The 18,570-nt window shown below is 36.1% G+C and overlaps 1 protein-coding gene across 3 annotated transcripts in view; it reads right to left on the bottom strand.

The window, feature by feature from the left end:
• The window catches only part of CFAP20DC (CFAP20 domain containing), a 256,995-nt gene that overhangs the window by 228,240 nt on the left and 10,185 nt on the right, over window positions 1-18,570 (bottom strand). For all 3 annotated transcript variants that reach the window (XM_068982422.1, XM_068982423.1, XM_068982424.1), the window contains exon 4: window positions 14,989-15,061. In XM_068982422.1, the coding sequence (XP_068838523.1) occupies window positions 14,989-15,061 (73 nt within the window). The remainder of the gene's footprint in view (window positions 1-14,988; window positions 15,062-18,570) is intronic.

The following is an 18,570-nucleotide window of genomic DNA, read 5'->3' as shown; positions in this document are numbered from 1 at the left end:
TGGGTTGGGAACATCCTCTGGAGAAGGAAAAGAATGTAAAGGTATCCCGAGACCAAAAAAAAAGTTTGAGATCCACTGTTTAACAACAAAGTGTGAATATCTCTAAGATTAGAACGTGTTACATAAAACAAACCCATACTGTCAAAATATAATAGGACAGTGAGAGTTCCCAGAGATCAGGGTCCAAGACATGGCAGGTGCTCAACAAGTAATTGCTATATTAATAAACTGCACAACAGTGATGAAATTCACATTTATGAGTGTTGTGATAATTGAATGAGATGACAGATGCTTGTGTTTGATTATATACTATCATTGTCCGTAATTATTTACTGTCTCTTTTTCACGTAAGAGGTATATAACCCCTGCTCCACTGACTCTAGTCATGGCCATATGACTTGCATTGGCCAATGGACATAAGTCGAAGTGACATGAGCCATACATATTTGAGCAGAAGCTTTAAATTAGATTGTGTGGTTATGCTCAGGTTCCTGCATTTCTGCCTTTGCATCACGAACAGCATGTTCCAGACAGGAGCTGTTTGTTCAATCCAGGCTCTGGAATAAGAAGACACTTAGTTGACCTCTAGCTAAATCAGAGCCGCACCTCACATGTAGCTCTAAGGCAACGTGAGATAGAGATATATGAAATTGGTATTAACCACCTTAGCAAACCTGGCAAATACAATATGAAACAAACCTAACATATTGTAGATGTTCAATAAACCAAACCATTCTAATCAGTGCTACTATTTAGCAAGAGAAGCATTAAAGAAATGTGGCTTAGTCCTTGAGTGACTGCAATGAAGCTGAGCCTCCCCTGATTAGCTAAGACAGTTTATACAGTACTATCTCAGTTTAGTTCAGTTCAGTTTAGTCACTCAGCCATGTCTGACTCTTTGCGACCCCATGAACTGCAGCACGCTAGGCCTCCTTGTCCATCACCAGCTCCCAGAGTCTACCCAAACTCATGTCCATCGAGTTGGTGATGCCATCCAGCCATCTCATCCTCTGTCGTCCCCTTCTCCTCCTGCCCCCAATCCCTCGCAGCATCAAAGTCTTTTCCCATGAGTCAACTCTTCGCATGAGGTGGCCAAAGTACTGGAGTTTCAGCTTTAGCATCAGTCCTTCCAAAGAACACCCAGGACTGATCTTTAGAATGGACTGGTTGGATCTCCTTGAAGTCCAAGGGACTCTCAAGAGTCTTCTCCAACAACACAGTTCAAAAGCATCAATTCTTCGGCACTCAGCTTTCTTCACAGTCCAACTCTGACATCCACACATGACCACTGGAAAAACCATAGCCTTGACTAGACGGACCTTTGTTGGCAAAGTAATGTCTCTGCTTTTGAATATGCTATCTAGGTTGGTCATAACTTTCCTTCCAAGAAGTAAGTGTCTTTTAATTTCATGGCTGCAATCACCATCTGCCGTGATTTTGGAGCCCCCAAAAATAAAGTCAGCCATTGTGTCCACTGTTTCCCCATCTATTTCCCATGAAGTGATGGGACCAGATGCCATGATCTTCGTTTTCTGAATGTTGAGCTTTAAGCCAACTTTTTCACTCTCCTCTTTCACTTTCATCAAGAGTCTTTTTAGTTCTTCTTCACTTTCTGCCATAAGGGTGGTGTCATCTGCATATCTGAGGTTATTGATATTTCTCCTGGCAATCTTGATTCCAGCTTGTACTTCTTCCAGTCCAGCGTTTCTCATGATGTACTCTGCACAGAAGTTAAATAAGCAGGGGGACAATATACAGCCTTGACGTACTCCTTTTCCTATTTGGAACCAGTCTGTTGTTCCATGTCCAGTTCTAACTGTTGCTTCCTGACCTGCATATAGGTACTATATAGGTAACTTCAAAATTCCTGGTAAATGAAATATATCAGCTAGGACAATCATGGCATCAAAGCAGATTTGACTCTAATAAAACTTCTCGCCACTATTCACTCCTAAATACCCCCAGAAGCACTCAGGAATATCTGCAGAAGTATCTGGCAGGTGACTGTGGTATAAAGAAGGTTATAAAGTGACTACTAAGGGTCTATACTCAGTAGTGCGGTAGGTCCATCAGTCCATCTGCTTGCCCTACCCAGGCCCTTTTCTTAGGGAATAGGCTCCAGCTTACAGCCTCTGAAGATAAAAACAAAAGATGAAGCAGTTGGATGAAACCCAAAGATTGGTTAAGGACCAATCCTGATCTTTCAAACTTCTGAACTGGGAGATACAGAGACTGAACCTGGTCTGCCAGTGATGAGTACTGGGATTATAGGGTCACAGAAGGATGTACTAGCAGCTCTATTTTCGCATGTACACAATGAGAAGCAATCAAAAAAGCCGGTTTATACGATGAAACAGAAGAATGACGCAAACTTACAAACAGAATGAGAGATGACATAGTAGCTGCCAAAGAGAGAGAAGAGAAGAAAGAAGCCGCTGACAACTATCATCTCCCAAAAGGCCTGTATCAGCTTTTGCTGTTAGGTTCCATATTCTCTCTCCATGTTTTTCTAAAACCTGTATTTTTGCTTGACATAACTTAAATAGACTACTGTCCCTAACAATGAAATAATCCTTCAAAGAAGTAGTTGTTTTGCTATTAGTTGTTACAACCTTGCTAGTCCTGACCCAAACATGGAATCTGACTTATTCCTGGTGATTAATTTTAGAGGGCAAGGAAGAGGGGGGAGGGGTAGAAATCTGAATTACATTAACAGAATTAATTTCCTGCAACTTAGAGTCCAAAGTAATTGTAGAAACAATTCACTTCTTAAAACTATCAGAAACCAGGCTGATAAAATCACGCTATATATTGACCTTTTTCCAACATGAGCACTAAAAGGCAGCAATGATACTAAGAAAAGATGGCAGAGAGTCAGAAGTTGTGAATTTTACTGTTGGCTTTGCCTCTAATTTCTTTTTTTTTAAATTTTACTTTACAATACTGTATTGGTTTTGCCATATATCAACATGAATCCGCCATGGGTGTACATGTGTTCCCAATCCTGTATCCCCCTCCCTCTTCCCTTCCCATACCACCTCTCTGGGTCATCCCAGTGCACCAGCCCCAAGCATCCTGCATCCTGTATCGAACACAGACTGGCGATTTGTTTCTTACATGATAGTATACATGTTTCAATGCCATTCTCCCAAATCATCCCACCCTCTCCCTCTTCCACAGAGTCCAAAAGACTGTGCTATACATCTGTGTCTCTTTTGCTGTCTTGCATACAGGGTTATTGTTACCATCTTTCTAAATTCCATATATATGTGTTAGTATACTGTATTGGTGTTTTTCTTTCTAGCTTACTTCACTCTGTATAATCGGCTCCAGTTCCATCCACCTCATTAGAACTGATTCAAATGTATTCTTTTTAATGGCTGAGTAATACTCCATTGTGTATATGTACCACAGCTTTCTTATCCATTCGTCTGCTGATGGACATCTAGGTTGCTTCCATGTCCTGGCTATTATAAACAGTGTTGTGATGAACATTCGGGTACATGTGTCTCTTCCAATTCTGGTTTCCTCGGTGTGTATGCCCAGCAGTAGGACTGCTGGGTCATAAGGCAGTTCTATTTGCAATTTTTTAAGGAATCTCCACACTGTTCTCCATAGTGGCTGTACTAGTTTGTATTCCCACCAACAGTGTAAGAGCGTTCCCTTTTCTCCACACCCTCTGCAGCATTTATTGCTTGTAGACTTCTGGATCCCAGCCATTCTGACTGGTGTGCAATGGTACCTCATTATGGTCTTGATTTGCATTTCTCTGATAATAAGTGATGTTGAGCATCTTTTCATGTGTTTGTTAGCCATCTCTATGCCTTCTTTGGAGAAATGTCTATTTAGTTCTTTGGCCCATTTTTTGATTGGGTCGTTTATTTTTCTGGAATTGAGCTACAGGAGTTGCTTATATATTTTTGAGATTAGTTGTTTGTCAGTTGCTTCATTTGCTATTATTTTCTCCCATTCTGAAGGCGGTCTTTTCACCTTACTTATAGTTTCCTTTGTTGTGCAGAAGCTTTTAATTTTAATTAGACCCCATTTGTTTATTTTTGCTTTTATTTCCAGTATTCTGGGAGGTGGGTCATTGAGGATCCTGCTGTGATTTATGTCGGAGAGTGTTTTGCCTATGTTCTCCTCTAGGAGTTTTATAGTTTCTGGTCTTACATTTAGATCTTTAATCCATTTTGAGTTTATTTTTGTGTATGGTGTTAGAAAGTGTTCTAGTTTCATTCTTTTACAAGTGGTTGACCAGTTTTCCCAGCACCACTTATTAAAGAGATTGTCTTTAATCCATTGTATATTCTTGCCTCCTTTGTTGAAGATAAGGTGTCCATAGGTGTGTGGATTTATCTCTGGGCTATTTTGTTCCACTGATCTGTGTTTCTGTCTTTGTGCCAGAACCATACTGTCTTGATGACTGTGGCTTTGTAGTAGAGCCTGAAGTCAGGCAGGTTGATTCCTCCAGTTCCATTCTTCTTTTCAAGATTGCTTTGGTTATTCGAGGTTTTTTGTATTTCCATACAAATTGTGAAATTATTTGTTCTAGCTCTGTGAAAAATACCGCTGGTAGCTTGATAGGGATTGTATTGAATCTGTAGATTGCTTTGGGTAGTATACTCATTTTCACTATATTGATTCTTCCGATCCATGAACATGGTATATTTCTCCATCTATTAGTGTCCTCTTTGATGTCTTTCAACAGTGTTTTATAGTTTTCTATATATAGGTCTTTAGTTTCTTTAGGTAGATATATTCCTAAGTATTTTATTCTTTTCGTTGCAATGGTGAATGGAATTGTTTCCTTAATTTCTTTTTCTACTTTCTCATTATTAGTGTATAGGAATGCAAGGGATTTCTGTGTGTTGATTTTATATCCTGAAATTTTACTATATTCATTGATTAGCTCTAGTAATTTTCTGGTGGAGTCTTTAAGGTTTTCTATGTAGAGGATCATGTCATCTGCAAACAGTGAATGTTTTACTTCTTCTTTTCCAATTTGGATTCCTTTTATTTCTTTTTCTGCTCTGATTGCTGTGGCCAAAACTTCCAGAACTACGTTGAATAGCAGTGGTGAAAGTGGGCACCCTTGTCTTGTTCCTGACTTTAGTAAAAATAGGAAGTGAGAATTGCTAATTATTAGAGAAAATGCAAATCAAAACCACAATGAGGTACCTGCTTCACACTGGTTCAGAACAGCCATCATTATTAAGTCTACAGTAAATGCTGGAGAGAGTGTAGAGGAAAGGGAACCCTCCTACACTGCTGGTGGGAATGTAAACTGGTGCAGCCACTATGGAAAATTGTAGTACAGAGATTCCTCAAGAAAATAAAAATAGAACTGCCATATGATCCAGCAATTCCACTCCTGGGCATATAACCAGACAAAACCATTACGTAATTTGAAAAGATACATGCACTCTGTGTTCACTGCAGCAATGCTTACAATGCCAAGATATGAAAACAACCTAAAAGTCCAACAACAGATGAATGGATGAAGATATGGTGCGCATGCACATACACACACAATAGAACACTACTCAGCAATGGCACCCCACTCCAGTACTCTTGCCTGGAAAATCCCATGGATGGAGGAGCCTGGTGGGCTGCAGTCCATGGAGTCACTAAGAGTCAGACACGACTGAGCTACTTCACTTTCACTTTTCACTTTCATGCATTGGAGAAGGAAATGGCAACCTACTCCAGTGTTCTTGCCTGGAGAATCCCAGGGATGGGGGAGCCTGGTGGGCTGCCGTTTATGGGGTCGCACAGAGTTGGACATGACTGAAGTGATTTAGCAGCAGCAGCAGCTACAAAAAAGAATGAAATAATGCCATCTGCAGCAACATGGATGGACCTAGAGATTATCACACTAAAAGAAGTAAGTCAGAAAGAGAAAAACAAATACATATAATGTCACTTACATAAGGAATCTAAAACAAGACACAAATGAACTTATCTATGAAAGAAACAGATTCACAGACATAAAGAACAGACTTGTGGTTTCCAATGGGGTGGGGGAGAGATGGACTGGGAGTTTGAGATGAGCAATGCAAACTATCATACATGTATAACTGAATCACTTTGCTGTACACCAGAAACTAACACAACACTGTAAATCAACTATATTCCAATAAAATAAATTTAGAAAAAATAGGGAGCTAGGTAAGATCTGTAGATTCTCCATAGTAACAGAAACTTGAGCCACTAAAATGTTTTAAATGTTTTACACTAAAACATCAATTTCTAAAATACAGTGATTTTACACTTTACAAATCCCTGTTTATGCTATATCAAGAGTCATATTTGGCTTTAAGCAATGCTGAGATATTTTATTTCCCACCTTATAAATCAATATTTAACCTTAGAAAAAAATGGCATGGTAATATCTGTGTGTATCAAACAGAACAGCTGTTCTTACTTACTGCTAACAAATGCAACCAATCCCCAACTATACATAGCACTGTCATTGTTTGAAACAGCTTATTGTAACAGATTTTTAAGTATGAAATGGATATAAAATGCAAGATCACTAGTCTGTTCCAATAAAAAGGGGCAGACTATTGGTTTTAATTAAAGCTCTTGGGAGTTCTATTATGGGCTTATAGTTTTCATCTATGCGCCAAATGTGGTGTTCCTTAGTTTTAGTCCAGGCTTGAAAATATTTATTTGCATAACTTCTGCTCATATAAACATGCTGAGAAAATTCAAAAGAATTTACGTCTCCTTCCCTAATTTCTCTCGCCTTTTTCCTTCTTGAAATTGTTACCATCCTGCTAGGAGAGGTGTTTCTAGGAGAAACACACTTTACAAGTGGCAGGGTAAATAAAAGTCTCCAAAGAAAAAGCTGCTTCCCCACCTCTTTTCAGAGATGAGTACCATGGAAATTTCACATGGACTGGAGACATGCCCAACTTGTCGCAAAATGTTTCAGAAGAGAAATTAAAAAATTAAATATCCCAGCATCCATGTCTGAATTTAGAGATATAAAAGTATAAATTAATATTTATTGAACAATTACCACTTGGCACTATCCAGTTTAATTCTCATAATTACTCAATAAATAGGCATAAATATAATCATTGTACAGGTGAGGCTGTAACACATACACGAGTCTAGTAACTTGCCCAGGTCATCAAACTAATACATAGTATAGCCAGTGACTCTGAGGCCCATAATCAGATCTATCTCAGGGCCTTTGACTTTTGCCCAGATAGTGGATAAGGCAATCATTTAACTGTATAGTGCTTTAACAAATGTATGGCCTCTTATGATGATTTTATAGAGGATTTTACAGAGGAATGACACTTCCAAATATTTATATATGTGCAATTTCTTCTTGCTAACATCTTATTTAGCATGCATGCATCAGAATGCATCCAGATTATCTACAGAGTACTATAAAATAATTTAGGAAATGAAAATGAACCAAACTAAGAACCAAGAGGATAAGAATTCTCAAAGAACATTTATTTAACAGATAAAGACTCTGGCATCTGATTTATATACCTATCACATGTGTTATCTAAAACCTCCATATAAAATCTATTTTAAGGCATGCAAATTTAATATATGATGAAAGTCAGTATGCTAAGTATCTTAAAGTGCTCTCTTTACTAATGCATGTAACAAAATATACTGATTATGCAAGCACATTTAATTGGATATAATTAAAATAATGAGATTTAAATACTGATGATTTTAAAAAGACAGAAGTTGGAATTAGCCATGAGATGCATTCAAAATGTTAATGAAACTTACAGTGTCATTACCATTTTAAGATATAATACTAGTAGTTTAAAGAAGAGCAACCACTGGTCATTTTTGACCGATTCTATACACAGCTTAGAGATATAAGTGACAAAAAAAATATTTCATTGGATAATAGGAGACTTTTCGCTTGGGTAACACCTTTTTTAAACAAATAACTTAGGAGCTATTCAGCAATCACTGTTTTCTTCAAAGCAAGGCACCAAAATAACCAAAAAAGATAAGAAAGTAAACTTTCCACAGGAAGAGTTGTGCTTGGTACATGGACACAATCTCAAAAGCTCTCACCAATGTCATTCTGACCTGAAATGATCAAAATTTAGGCATTCTCTCAACTCTGGCAGCTTTAAAGTGGTTGAAGAAGACCAGTGACACGTGAAAAGAACAGGCCTGCAGCTGTGAGGCCATATTCACTTTTCTTAATGTTTCAAAAGACTCTGCTGTCTCCAATATCACTGAAGAAGTGACAGTAGGAGTAAAATTCAATAGGGTATAAGAACCTGAAATTTCTATTACATTTCTTCTCTGAACTCTTTGTCTAGCTCACTAATAACAATACAGAAAAAGCGATGTAAGAGTAACTTTCATTAGATTATCCTGAGGCTAAAGCTTTTTTTTTTGTAGAATGAGTATGCTTCAATCTTCCATTTTACTGATACAGAAATTGAAAAGGAAACTTTGAGATGCATTTGAACCTAAATCTCCCAAGATTTCTTAAGGGAAGAAAAAAAAAAATCTAGTATCACCGATTATCTCTGGCAGTTGTAAGAAGAATGTTCACATTAGCATTTACTAAAGAGGAAACAGACAGAATTTAAGTGTCTAGCCCCAAAGCATAAAACTAGAGGATAGAGCAAAAGGACAAGACAAAAACTCTGGAATGGGCATCATAAATATTAGGCTGCTTTGGATTCTTGGTTAAAAATCATTAAACTCTACTTAGACACAATTTTCAAATTCAGAAAACTGCAATGACGACATCACAAAGGATAAGCTAAAATTTCTAAGGACTACGGACACTTTTATGGGTCTTTCTCTCTCTCTTTTTTTAAGGAATCTACTCTATTAGATTCCAAATGAAAGCAGTACTCCAGATAGCTAACGGCTCAACACATGAAAACTTCCGGCAATAATATTCCCTAGGATCTGCAAGCTAAGAATCTCAACTTCTTCAAGATAGCACATGATGCGCCCACCAGCTTTCAAAGTGTTTTCATCCTGAATATTGAAAAAACACTGGTTGAGCTGAGTGAAAATTTAAAAAGTAATGTCAATTCACCAGAGGCATTAACAGTACAAAGTATCTCTCAGAATTCATCAAGATAATGACAACATCAGGATAAACAAAGGAATTAATGCAGCTCAACAATATTCAGTAAAATGAATGCAATTCCTGTTCAAAATGTAATATTCCAAAATCATTTAGTGTGATTGGCAGCATCAAATATAGTGAACCAGATTTCTATTTCAAGATGCAGTTGGTTCTCTTCCAATAACTCAGGTTCTTGGTACTCCTCCTGTGCACCAGATGTCTGCCCCCAGGCTCTGAAACATCTAACAGCCTTCACAGGGGAGTGCTGGCTTCCCACTGCCATGATGAAATGTATGGAAAAGACCACAGAATGAAAAAAATCCTTAAAAATCTGTTGTTTATGAAATCATTTAACTTCAGGTCAAAGTGAGACACAGGTACACTAAACACTTTGAAAATGAAAACTGCAACTGAGAAATAAGTCGAAATGAGTGGTTCATTTGTAAAAAGCAAGAGAGGATATTTTCTTTTGTGGGTTTATAATGAAAGAGAGAAGCATGTGAGAATTCTGTTAGTTTAATGCTAAATATACTGTGTGCTAACACAGTAAACACACCGTTTACATTGATAATTTCTAGTCAGGTTATGAAGCTCTGAAGCCACCTTATCCACAGATACAGGATTTTTGAATAATATAATTTATGTATGTTAAAGAAAAAAAGAGGCCTAGTCATGAACCAAAGTAAAGAAACAATAAAAAAGAAATGAAGTTGTTTCTTATCTCTCATTTTCTGGGAAAAAAGTATAAGAAAGTATTAGCTTATTTTGAGATGTGAAATATTAAGTAAAAATCTGAGTAAAATTCTTTCTTTATTTTCAAGTATTTATCTCTTAAAAGGGTAATTACAGAAACAAGAACAGCTGAGAATGAAAGAATCTAAATAAGATATACAAGTCTAAGCACTTTTATCTTGTTCTAAGATTCAATTAAATATCCCTGCTACATATGTTTGTATGTATAGTGAGAAAGAAAATTTACAAATATGGAGGCATGGTATACTGCGGCAGAGCACAGGTTCTAGATTCAGACTCTAAGTTTGATTTCTGGCTCTAAGGTTATTGGTTTAAGTCAGTAACCTCTGGCAAATTCCTTAACCTTTCCAGACTTCAGTTTCCTCAATGGTAAAATAGAGGCAAGATTTATGGCTATTATTCAGGCTTATTTTGGAGATCGAATGAAAACAATTAAAATGCTTAGAACATGCCCACTATACAGTAGTTCAGTCCAGTACATAATAGCTCAGTAGTGTCCCACTCTTTGAGAGCCCATGGACTGCAGCATGCCAGGCATTCCTGTCCATCAACTCCCAGAGCTTGCTGAAATTCATGTCCATCAAGTCGGTGATGCCATACAACTATCATATATAACATATGTGCTGGATATATTACATTTATAATATGTAATAAAACACTAGAATATAATAAGTGTTTAATAAATATTAGCCATTATTAATTTATGTTAATTTTCTTATTTAATTCTTTTGACAAACCTGTGAGGTAGGAATTATTACTCCCCTCCCACACCTGAGGCAAGTTTAGGAATTTGCCAAAAGTCCCGTTGAGATAAAGCAGAATATGACTCTGGATCTGTCTAGTTCCAAGCCAGTGCTCTTACTTTTACCTAACCCATCACATGTCCCTATGCCTTGCTCTTGTACCACTGTAACATTACAAAGACGTACTTAAATTGCTTTTTAAATGGTTTCTCACCCTCACTGCAGACTATATGAGGACAGAGACTAGGTCTTTTATACTCATTCCACTCCTGCCCACTCATACATATTTCAGAGCTTTTGGGTAAGACACTCTTTTAGGTGCTAGAATATCACGGAACTCAAAGACCATCCAAAATGACAGATAATCAAATAAATATACAATTACAAATTGGTATAGTTGTAGTGAAGGAAAATATCAAAGTGCTAGAAAACAACATAAGATTTATTTCTCATTTATTTATATCTCATAAGACTTATTTTTCATATAGCTGACAACAGAGCAGTATGGGATAAGCAAGAGAGGTGAGAAACCAGCGCATATAGGAACTATAAGGATCTTGGAGCTTGTCCTTAGTACAGTGAAGATTCCAGCTGGTTTTTAGAATGATCACTTTAGTTGCAGTATGGAGATGAGATTGGAAAAGGATAAGAAAAGAATCTGGGAAATCCACTCAGATGCTCTATGTAACAGTAGATCAGGGGAAATGTGATGGTGGCTTGGGACTAGGAGGGTAGTGAAGGTGGGAAGAAGTAAACAGATTCAAGGTAGAGTGACATTCCCATGCCTATCATACTGTATGACAGTTAACAGGAATTCAGTAATTTGTTGACTGACTAATCACAAGGGATTCCTCAAGCAGAGCTGTTGCTGGTTCTAAGGCATCCACTAACTCACAGATGTATGACCTTCTCCTGAGTTGTATAATCACCCAGTGAACATGAGATACATAGGAAGATGCTGATGAAATGAGTATTAAATATATACACCATCTGGCAAGACTCTGCTTGTGAAAAACTCTTGATGTGTAAGTGTATCTTTGTGAAACAAAATGCCTCTCCCATTTTGACAATGAAAAATTTTAGAAGTCAAATATCTTTCTGCTATGTGACTTTCCCAACTTGTTAGAGATATATATTATTTAAAATGGCCTGGAGCTATGCTGCCAGAAACACAGTAACACTAAGCGTGCTGAAAGAAAGCCCTTTCATTTAAGGAAAATAAAAAGCTGTAGTTTGAAAGACAATCAAGACTCATTACTATACCTTCTTTCTTGTAAAACATGGGATCTGTCATTACTTTCTAAAATAGCAAAAATATTTTGACTGTCTATAAGCAACAAATTCAAATGTGGAGTTAATACATTTTCTTATAATCTGGTAATTTCACAGGGTCAGGATACAGAATGTTTTCCCCATTTTATTTAATAATTCTGACCTTTTGTCCCAGACATTTATTTTGTGAAAACTATAAAACTAAAACCATCTAGAAAATCCAAATGTTTGTCCACGTGGCTCTAAGAACATGAAACTCTATGATTATAGTCAACATCTGACCATTAGTTCTATCACCCATGAAAATATTTTCTCATCCTTCAAGTGCATTAATCACATAGTAACAAAGGGTCAGGCTTATTTATATCAACTGCTCTCTTGCTAGGACTAAGGTAAACCTAAGATACCTACTACTTTCTCTAATTAAGCCCTAATTATTATTAACTTAGTTAAAACAATATATTGCTCAGGCCACAGTGATAAGCTCAAGTGTTTGGGGGCACAAATAAAGCATAATTTTGCTTAGGAAAAGAGTGCTCATCCACAGAAGATTCTGTCCTGAGGTTCAGCCAAGTTTCCTGCACAACTTTGATCAAAAGGCTAACTACCAGCATCCCTACCAGTGCTTCTGAAGAATCTCAATGTACAGGTGGTAGAAATCAGGAGAATAAGATGGCTGGACTGTATTTCTATGCAAGGAACCTAACAACCTTAAAAATAAAATACAGTATGCTCACTTCTATTTGGTAGGAAACCACTTTCCTCTACACTGAATATAAAGCTTTATATGGTACACTGTACCTTTAGAATGTTTTTAGAGTCTTGAAAATGGTTTTTCTGCAGAACTAGAAAAAGATACATAAGAGAATCATATGCTGCTTGGTCTTGTTACTATTAGAAGTAGTTTAAAGAATCTTGCTGACCATGGCAGATGATAAGAGAAAATCTTAGAAGGTTACTGAGATTTAAAGTTGAATAAAATAAAAACATAAATTGTTCCATCTATTCTTCATCATTCCAGAAAAAAACCTATGTGTCATTAGCCAAAATTCATATTTTACCAACACAGGCATCCATTATTATTTTAACATAAAAAAGAAATTAATAACCTCAAATTTATATTAATCTCACTTAATTAAGAAAGCTCTTCCTTCTCCTTGGTCTGCACCAGTGTATCTAGTACAAAATTAACTTCATTAATAGGAAAAGTCACTTATTTCAGCAGGGGAAATAAAAGACTAAAAATAAGGCTTTGACCTTGGACAGCTATTAATTACAAGGAAAAATTGGAAAACATATACACTAAATATAATGTATAATTGAGTCCCTAAATAATATTCCATTCTGAGTATAGAAATTAAATGTTATTTTCATTCTCAGAATTATATCAGATAACAGGTAGCTCAACTGAGTAAAATTTGTATATTCTTACTTTTGCTAAACAACTGGTTCATAGCAAGGCCATTTAAAACAAATATATCCCAAGCCATCTATATGTAAACAGAAAAACTGAATATATCTCAACAAAAGTAAGTAACATTAAGATACTCTACACAGAAAATCCTAAAGATGCTACCAGAAAACTATTAGACCTCATCAATGAATTTGGTAAAGTTGCAGGATACAAAAGGAATATACAGAAATCTCTTGCATTCCTATACAGTAACAATGAAAAATCAGAAAGAGAAATTAAGGAAATAAACCCATTTACTACCATATCAAAAAGAATAAAATACCTAGGAACAAACCTACCTAAGGAAACAAAAGACCTGTACTGTGAAAACTTAAAACACTGATGAAAACTGAAGATGACACAGATGGAAAGATATACCATGTTTTGGGGTTGTGTGCTGTGCTCTGTAGTGTCATTCTTGGATTGGAAGAATCAGTACTGTCAAGATAACCAAACTACCATGACAATCTACAGATTCAATGCAATTTCTATCCACTTATCAATGGCAATTTTTTAACAGAACTAGAACAAAAAATTTAAAATTTGTATGCAAACAAAAAAGACCCCTCATAGCTAAAACAACTCTGAGAAAGAAAAATGGAGCTAGAGGAATCAGAATCCTTGACTTCAGATAATACTTCAAAGCTACAGTTATTAAAACAGTATGGGACTGGCACAAAAACAGAAATATAGATCAATGGAACTGGGTAGAAAGCTCAGAGATAAAGCTATGCATCTATTCTCAATGAATCTATGAAAAAGGCAAGAATATGGAGAAAAGACAGTCTCTTCAATAAGTGGTGCTGGGAAAACTTTACAGCTACATGTGAAAGAATAAAATCAGAACATTCTCCAACACCAGACACAAAAATAAACTCAAAATGGATCAAATACCTAAATGTAAGGCCTGACACTATAACACTCTAAGCAGAAAACACAGTAGAACACTGACAAAAATCACATCAATATCTTTTTGGATCCACCTGCTAGTATTATGAAAATAAAAACAAAAATAAACAAAGGTGACCTAATTAAACTAAAAGCTTCTACACAGAAAAGGAAACCATAAACAAAATGAAAAGACAACCCAGAGAATGAGAAGAAATGTTTGCAAAGTGACCAGCTATGCAAACAGACCAAAATATGCAAACAGTTCATGCAATTCTATGTCAAAAAAGCCAAACAACTCAATCAAAAACTGGACAGAAGATCTAAACAGACATTTTTCCCAAAGAAGACATACGGATGGCCAAAAAGCACATGAAAAGATGCTCAATATGACTAGTTATCAGAGAAATGCAAATCAAAACTACAATGAGATATCACCTCACATCAGTCAGAGTAGCCATTATCATAAAGTCTACAAACAATAAACAGTGGAGAGGGTGTGGAGAAAAGGGAAACCTCCTACCTTTTCAAATCATAGGCTCTTCATTATTAAATTCAGGATCCTTTGATATTTTCTTAAACAGATGAAATTTATTTTCTCCCCTTAGGGAAATGCCAGACTACAGTATATCCAGAAATACTATTAAATTAGTTTAATTACTTCATGTCGACTTGATATGTCACTGCTCTTTAATGCAAAAACTGCCAGTTGTAATTAATGACTCTTAGCACTGTGTAAATTGATCAAATGTCTAATACACATAAAACATTGAAAGAAGTTCTATATATCTTACAGCAATTCAGTAGAGAAGTCTTGTCCCAGGGGTATGTAAATCTGAAGTACAAGAAACCTCTGGATCAGTCCAACTAAAATGAAAGGAGGAAAATATACGTTTGTATGTCCGAATCATTTATATGTACATATAAACAAAACAATCACATGCCATCAATACGCTGAAGCTTTTATCATTTCAATAATATACACAACTGCAAGAGCACTATCCTGAGTTACAATCTCACTACAAAAGAAAAAAAAATGATGAAATCAAATCCAACTCTAACAACAAATGCTGTCTTTTAAAGTCCCATCTGTGGGCTTGGTGAAATCTTTATGAAAATTTATAAAATAACACTTTTTTATTTACTGTTTTTATTAGGTTGCAAGAAAGTGTACACATTCAATACACACATATAAAACTCAACTATAAGTTTTCTCATTAAGGCGGTCATAAAAGTATGTAGCAATTATTCTTACTCACTGACAATTTTAACTGTATTTAACAACTTAACAAAAAATAATAGATCAGAAAAACAGTTGATGAGCCATATCTAGTTCATATGGTTTTAAATGTGTCTAAAATGAGATGGATGGAGGAACATATTTTCAGTTAAATACTTTTTGTTAATTTAAAATATATTTAATTTAATGCTCACAAATTAAAAACTTTTAGCTTTTATTCCCCATCACCAGCTTCATCTGAATTAAAAATACCTGGAGAAAGACCTATGGCACTTTTGATAACTGAAGTCTACAACTGCTTCAAAAATATGGGGAGGGAGGTGGGAGGGAGGTTCAGGATTGGGAACATGTGTACACCCATGGCAGATTCATGTCGATGGATGGCAAAACCAATACAGCATTGTAAAGTAAAATAAAGTAAAAAAAAAAAAAATCAACTGATTTTGTATTACCTCTTCAGACCTATTCACTTAATTCTTTTCCTCTCAGCTTTTGAACTTTCACTTGATATCTCAATTATGATGCTTTTAAAGAATGTTTTAGTATCACTTCCTCCTGAAACATGACTTCCAGGAATTTGTTTTTTCCCTAATATGGAATATTGCTTAGGAAGTGGAGATGTCTTGATACAATTGTGAACCTCTCCTACAAATCTAATAGTATAAGCCAATACATGGAGAAAACACTTCAAGAAAGGTAACTGGTCTAACATGAATGCTGTTTTCTATTCATTCCAACTTAGTAGACTTAACATATTTAAGTATTTTAAAGTAACAATTTATATTTGGATAGTCTACATATAAAAACATTCTGGTTTAGAATTCTTATGTTAAATTTTTTACAACATTCCATTAAATAGTGCCTATATTTTACTTCAAATCTAGTTTCTAAGTAATAAACATATTTGACCAAATGTGCTTAATATTTTAAAAATCAAACATACAAGGATAAATTGTACTTAAAATACTAAGCTGCAAAGAGTCATCAGTAAAGGTAACAGTCTCTGATCTTAGAAAATTCTCTAGGAATCAGGTTCTACCACATTTATGGGAACAGACAACAAGACAACTAGAGCTCTGGACCACAAAACCAAAATCAAATACCCAAATGAGGCCAACTTAAGTAAAAGACCATTAATCAATCTCTCTCATGTATCTTCCATTGATTGGCCCTACAGTATTTTTTCCACTGCAGAAAGGCCCCATAAAGAGAGCTGAGAGAGCACTGGGATAAATGAAATCTCTCTTTACAAAAGGTCCTAATTTATGTCACAGATCTCACTGAATCAGCAACTGTTCTCTTCAAACACAAAGAGCTACACACATAGGGCATTTTTGTATGAACATTTTTAGATATGAAAGATGCTTGCCCTCAAAAAAAAAGTATTGTAATTCAACTCTCTCACATATAGAAGCCCTAGTTTCCAAAAGGCTTCACTTCTAAGATTAAAAGAAGTATGACAATACCATACGGTAATGATCTGACAAAGAAAAAAGTACTCTAATAACATTTGACAGACACTGATCCTGTGTGTCAGAAATGCTAAATAAACTCTATAGCAACATTTTTTCTTCCAGTGGCCGAGTAAATTTAAACTGACTCTTTGGCCAAGTAAATTTAAACTGACTCTTCATGTCTACATTATATTTAAAATCAATCTAAGCAATGCTGGAACTATTGTTAAGTCAGAAAATGCCCATCAAATACATAAAATTCATAAAAATTCACTCTTTTTTACTGAAATATGCAGGTTTCTGCAGTTTCATAATATGTTCTCTGCCTGGGACAAAAGCTACCTCTATTTTTAAGAGGTCAGATCCTTTCTTCTTTTGAATAGTGGTTTTACAGTTGTTCCATTACAGCAAATCACAGTTGTATACCTCAACATACACTTTGCAAGTGTTCTGCTGTCCAAAGTGTTGGGACCAAACACAGTACAGTAACCTTTTGTAACTTGGTAACAGTAACTTGAAGGTACTTCCTGATGCTACTGGCGTCCTGACACAGACAGGACTCTAAAATGCACCTTAGCTGCTGAAGCACAGAAAACAGGAAACAATTATGGCTTCATAATGGGTTATTCCACACCCCTTGCGCACATCAGAAAACCTGTTTGGGCCTTTTTACTTTTCATATGTAAAACTGGGTTGATAATTTAGCTTTACCCCTCACAGAATCATTTGTGTAAATCAAATGAGATCTATCATTCAATAAAGATTTATTGAGCATCTACTATGAAAAAGACTCAGTGTTAAAGCTTTCATAGTGAATAGGACAGACATGCTCTCTGCTCTCTTGGAACTTACATACTAGGTTTCATGAAGGAGAAGGTCACATTGCTATGAAAGCCTATATAATCCTGAGTCATTGGGAGGAAGAGGATGATGAGTGGAGGTTTTCTTGTAGAAAAGAAGGTTTTCTTGTTCAATTAGGAATAACAGCAGAGATTGACTGGGCAAGGAAGATAGGGGCAGAGGAGAGGAAAAAATATCAAATAGAGAGGGAATACTCACAAGCTGGAATCAAGACTGCCGGGAGAAATACCAATAACCTCAGATATGCAGATGACACCACCCTTATGGCAGAAAGTGAAGAGGACCTAAAAAGCCTCTTGATGAAAGTGAAAGAGGAGAGTGAAAAAGTTGGCTTAAACCTCAACATTCAGAAAACGAAGATCATGGCATCCAGTCCCATCACTTCATGGGAAATACATGGGGAAATAGTGGAAACAGTGTCAGATTTTATTTTGGGAGGGCTCCAAAATCAATGCAGATGGTGACTGCAGCCATGAAATTAAAAGACGCTTACTCCTTGGAAGGAAAGTTATGACCAACCTAGATATCATATTCAAAAGCAGAGACATTACTTTGCCAACTTCCGTCTAGTCAAGGCTATGGTTCTTCCAGTAGTCATATATGGATGTGAGAGTTGGACTGTGAAGAAGGCTGAGCGCCGAAGAATTGATGCTTTTGAACTGTGGTGTTGGAGAAGACTCTTGAGAGTCCCTTGGACTGCAAGGAGATCCAACCAGTCCATTCTGAAGGAGATCAGCCCTGGGATTTCTTTGGAAGGAATGATGCTAAAGCTGAAACTCCAGTACTCTGGCCACCTCATGCAAAGAGTTGACTCATTGGAA

This window comes from Capricornis sumatraensis, chromosome 10 (genome assembly GCF_032405125.1).
Source record: "Capricornis sumatraensis isolate serow.1 chromosome 10, serow.2, whole genome shotgun sequence".
NCBI lineage: Eukaryota > Metazoa > Chordata > Mammalia > Artiodactyla > Bovidae > Capricornis > Capricornis sumatraensis.
Note: the sequence above shows the minus strand (reverse complement) of the source record. Positions and strands in the feature narration are given on the sequence as shown.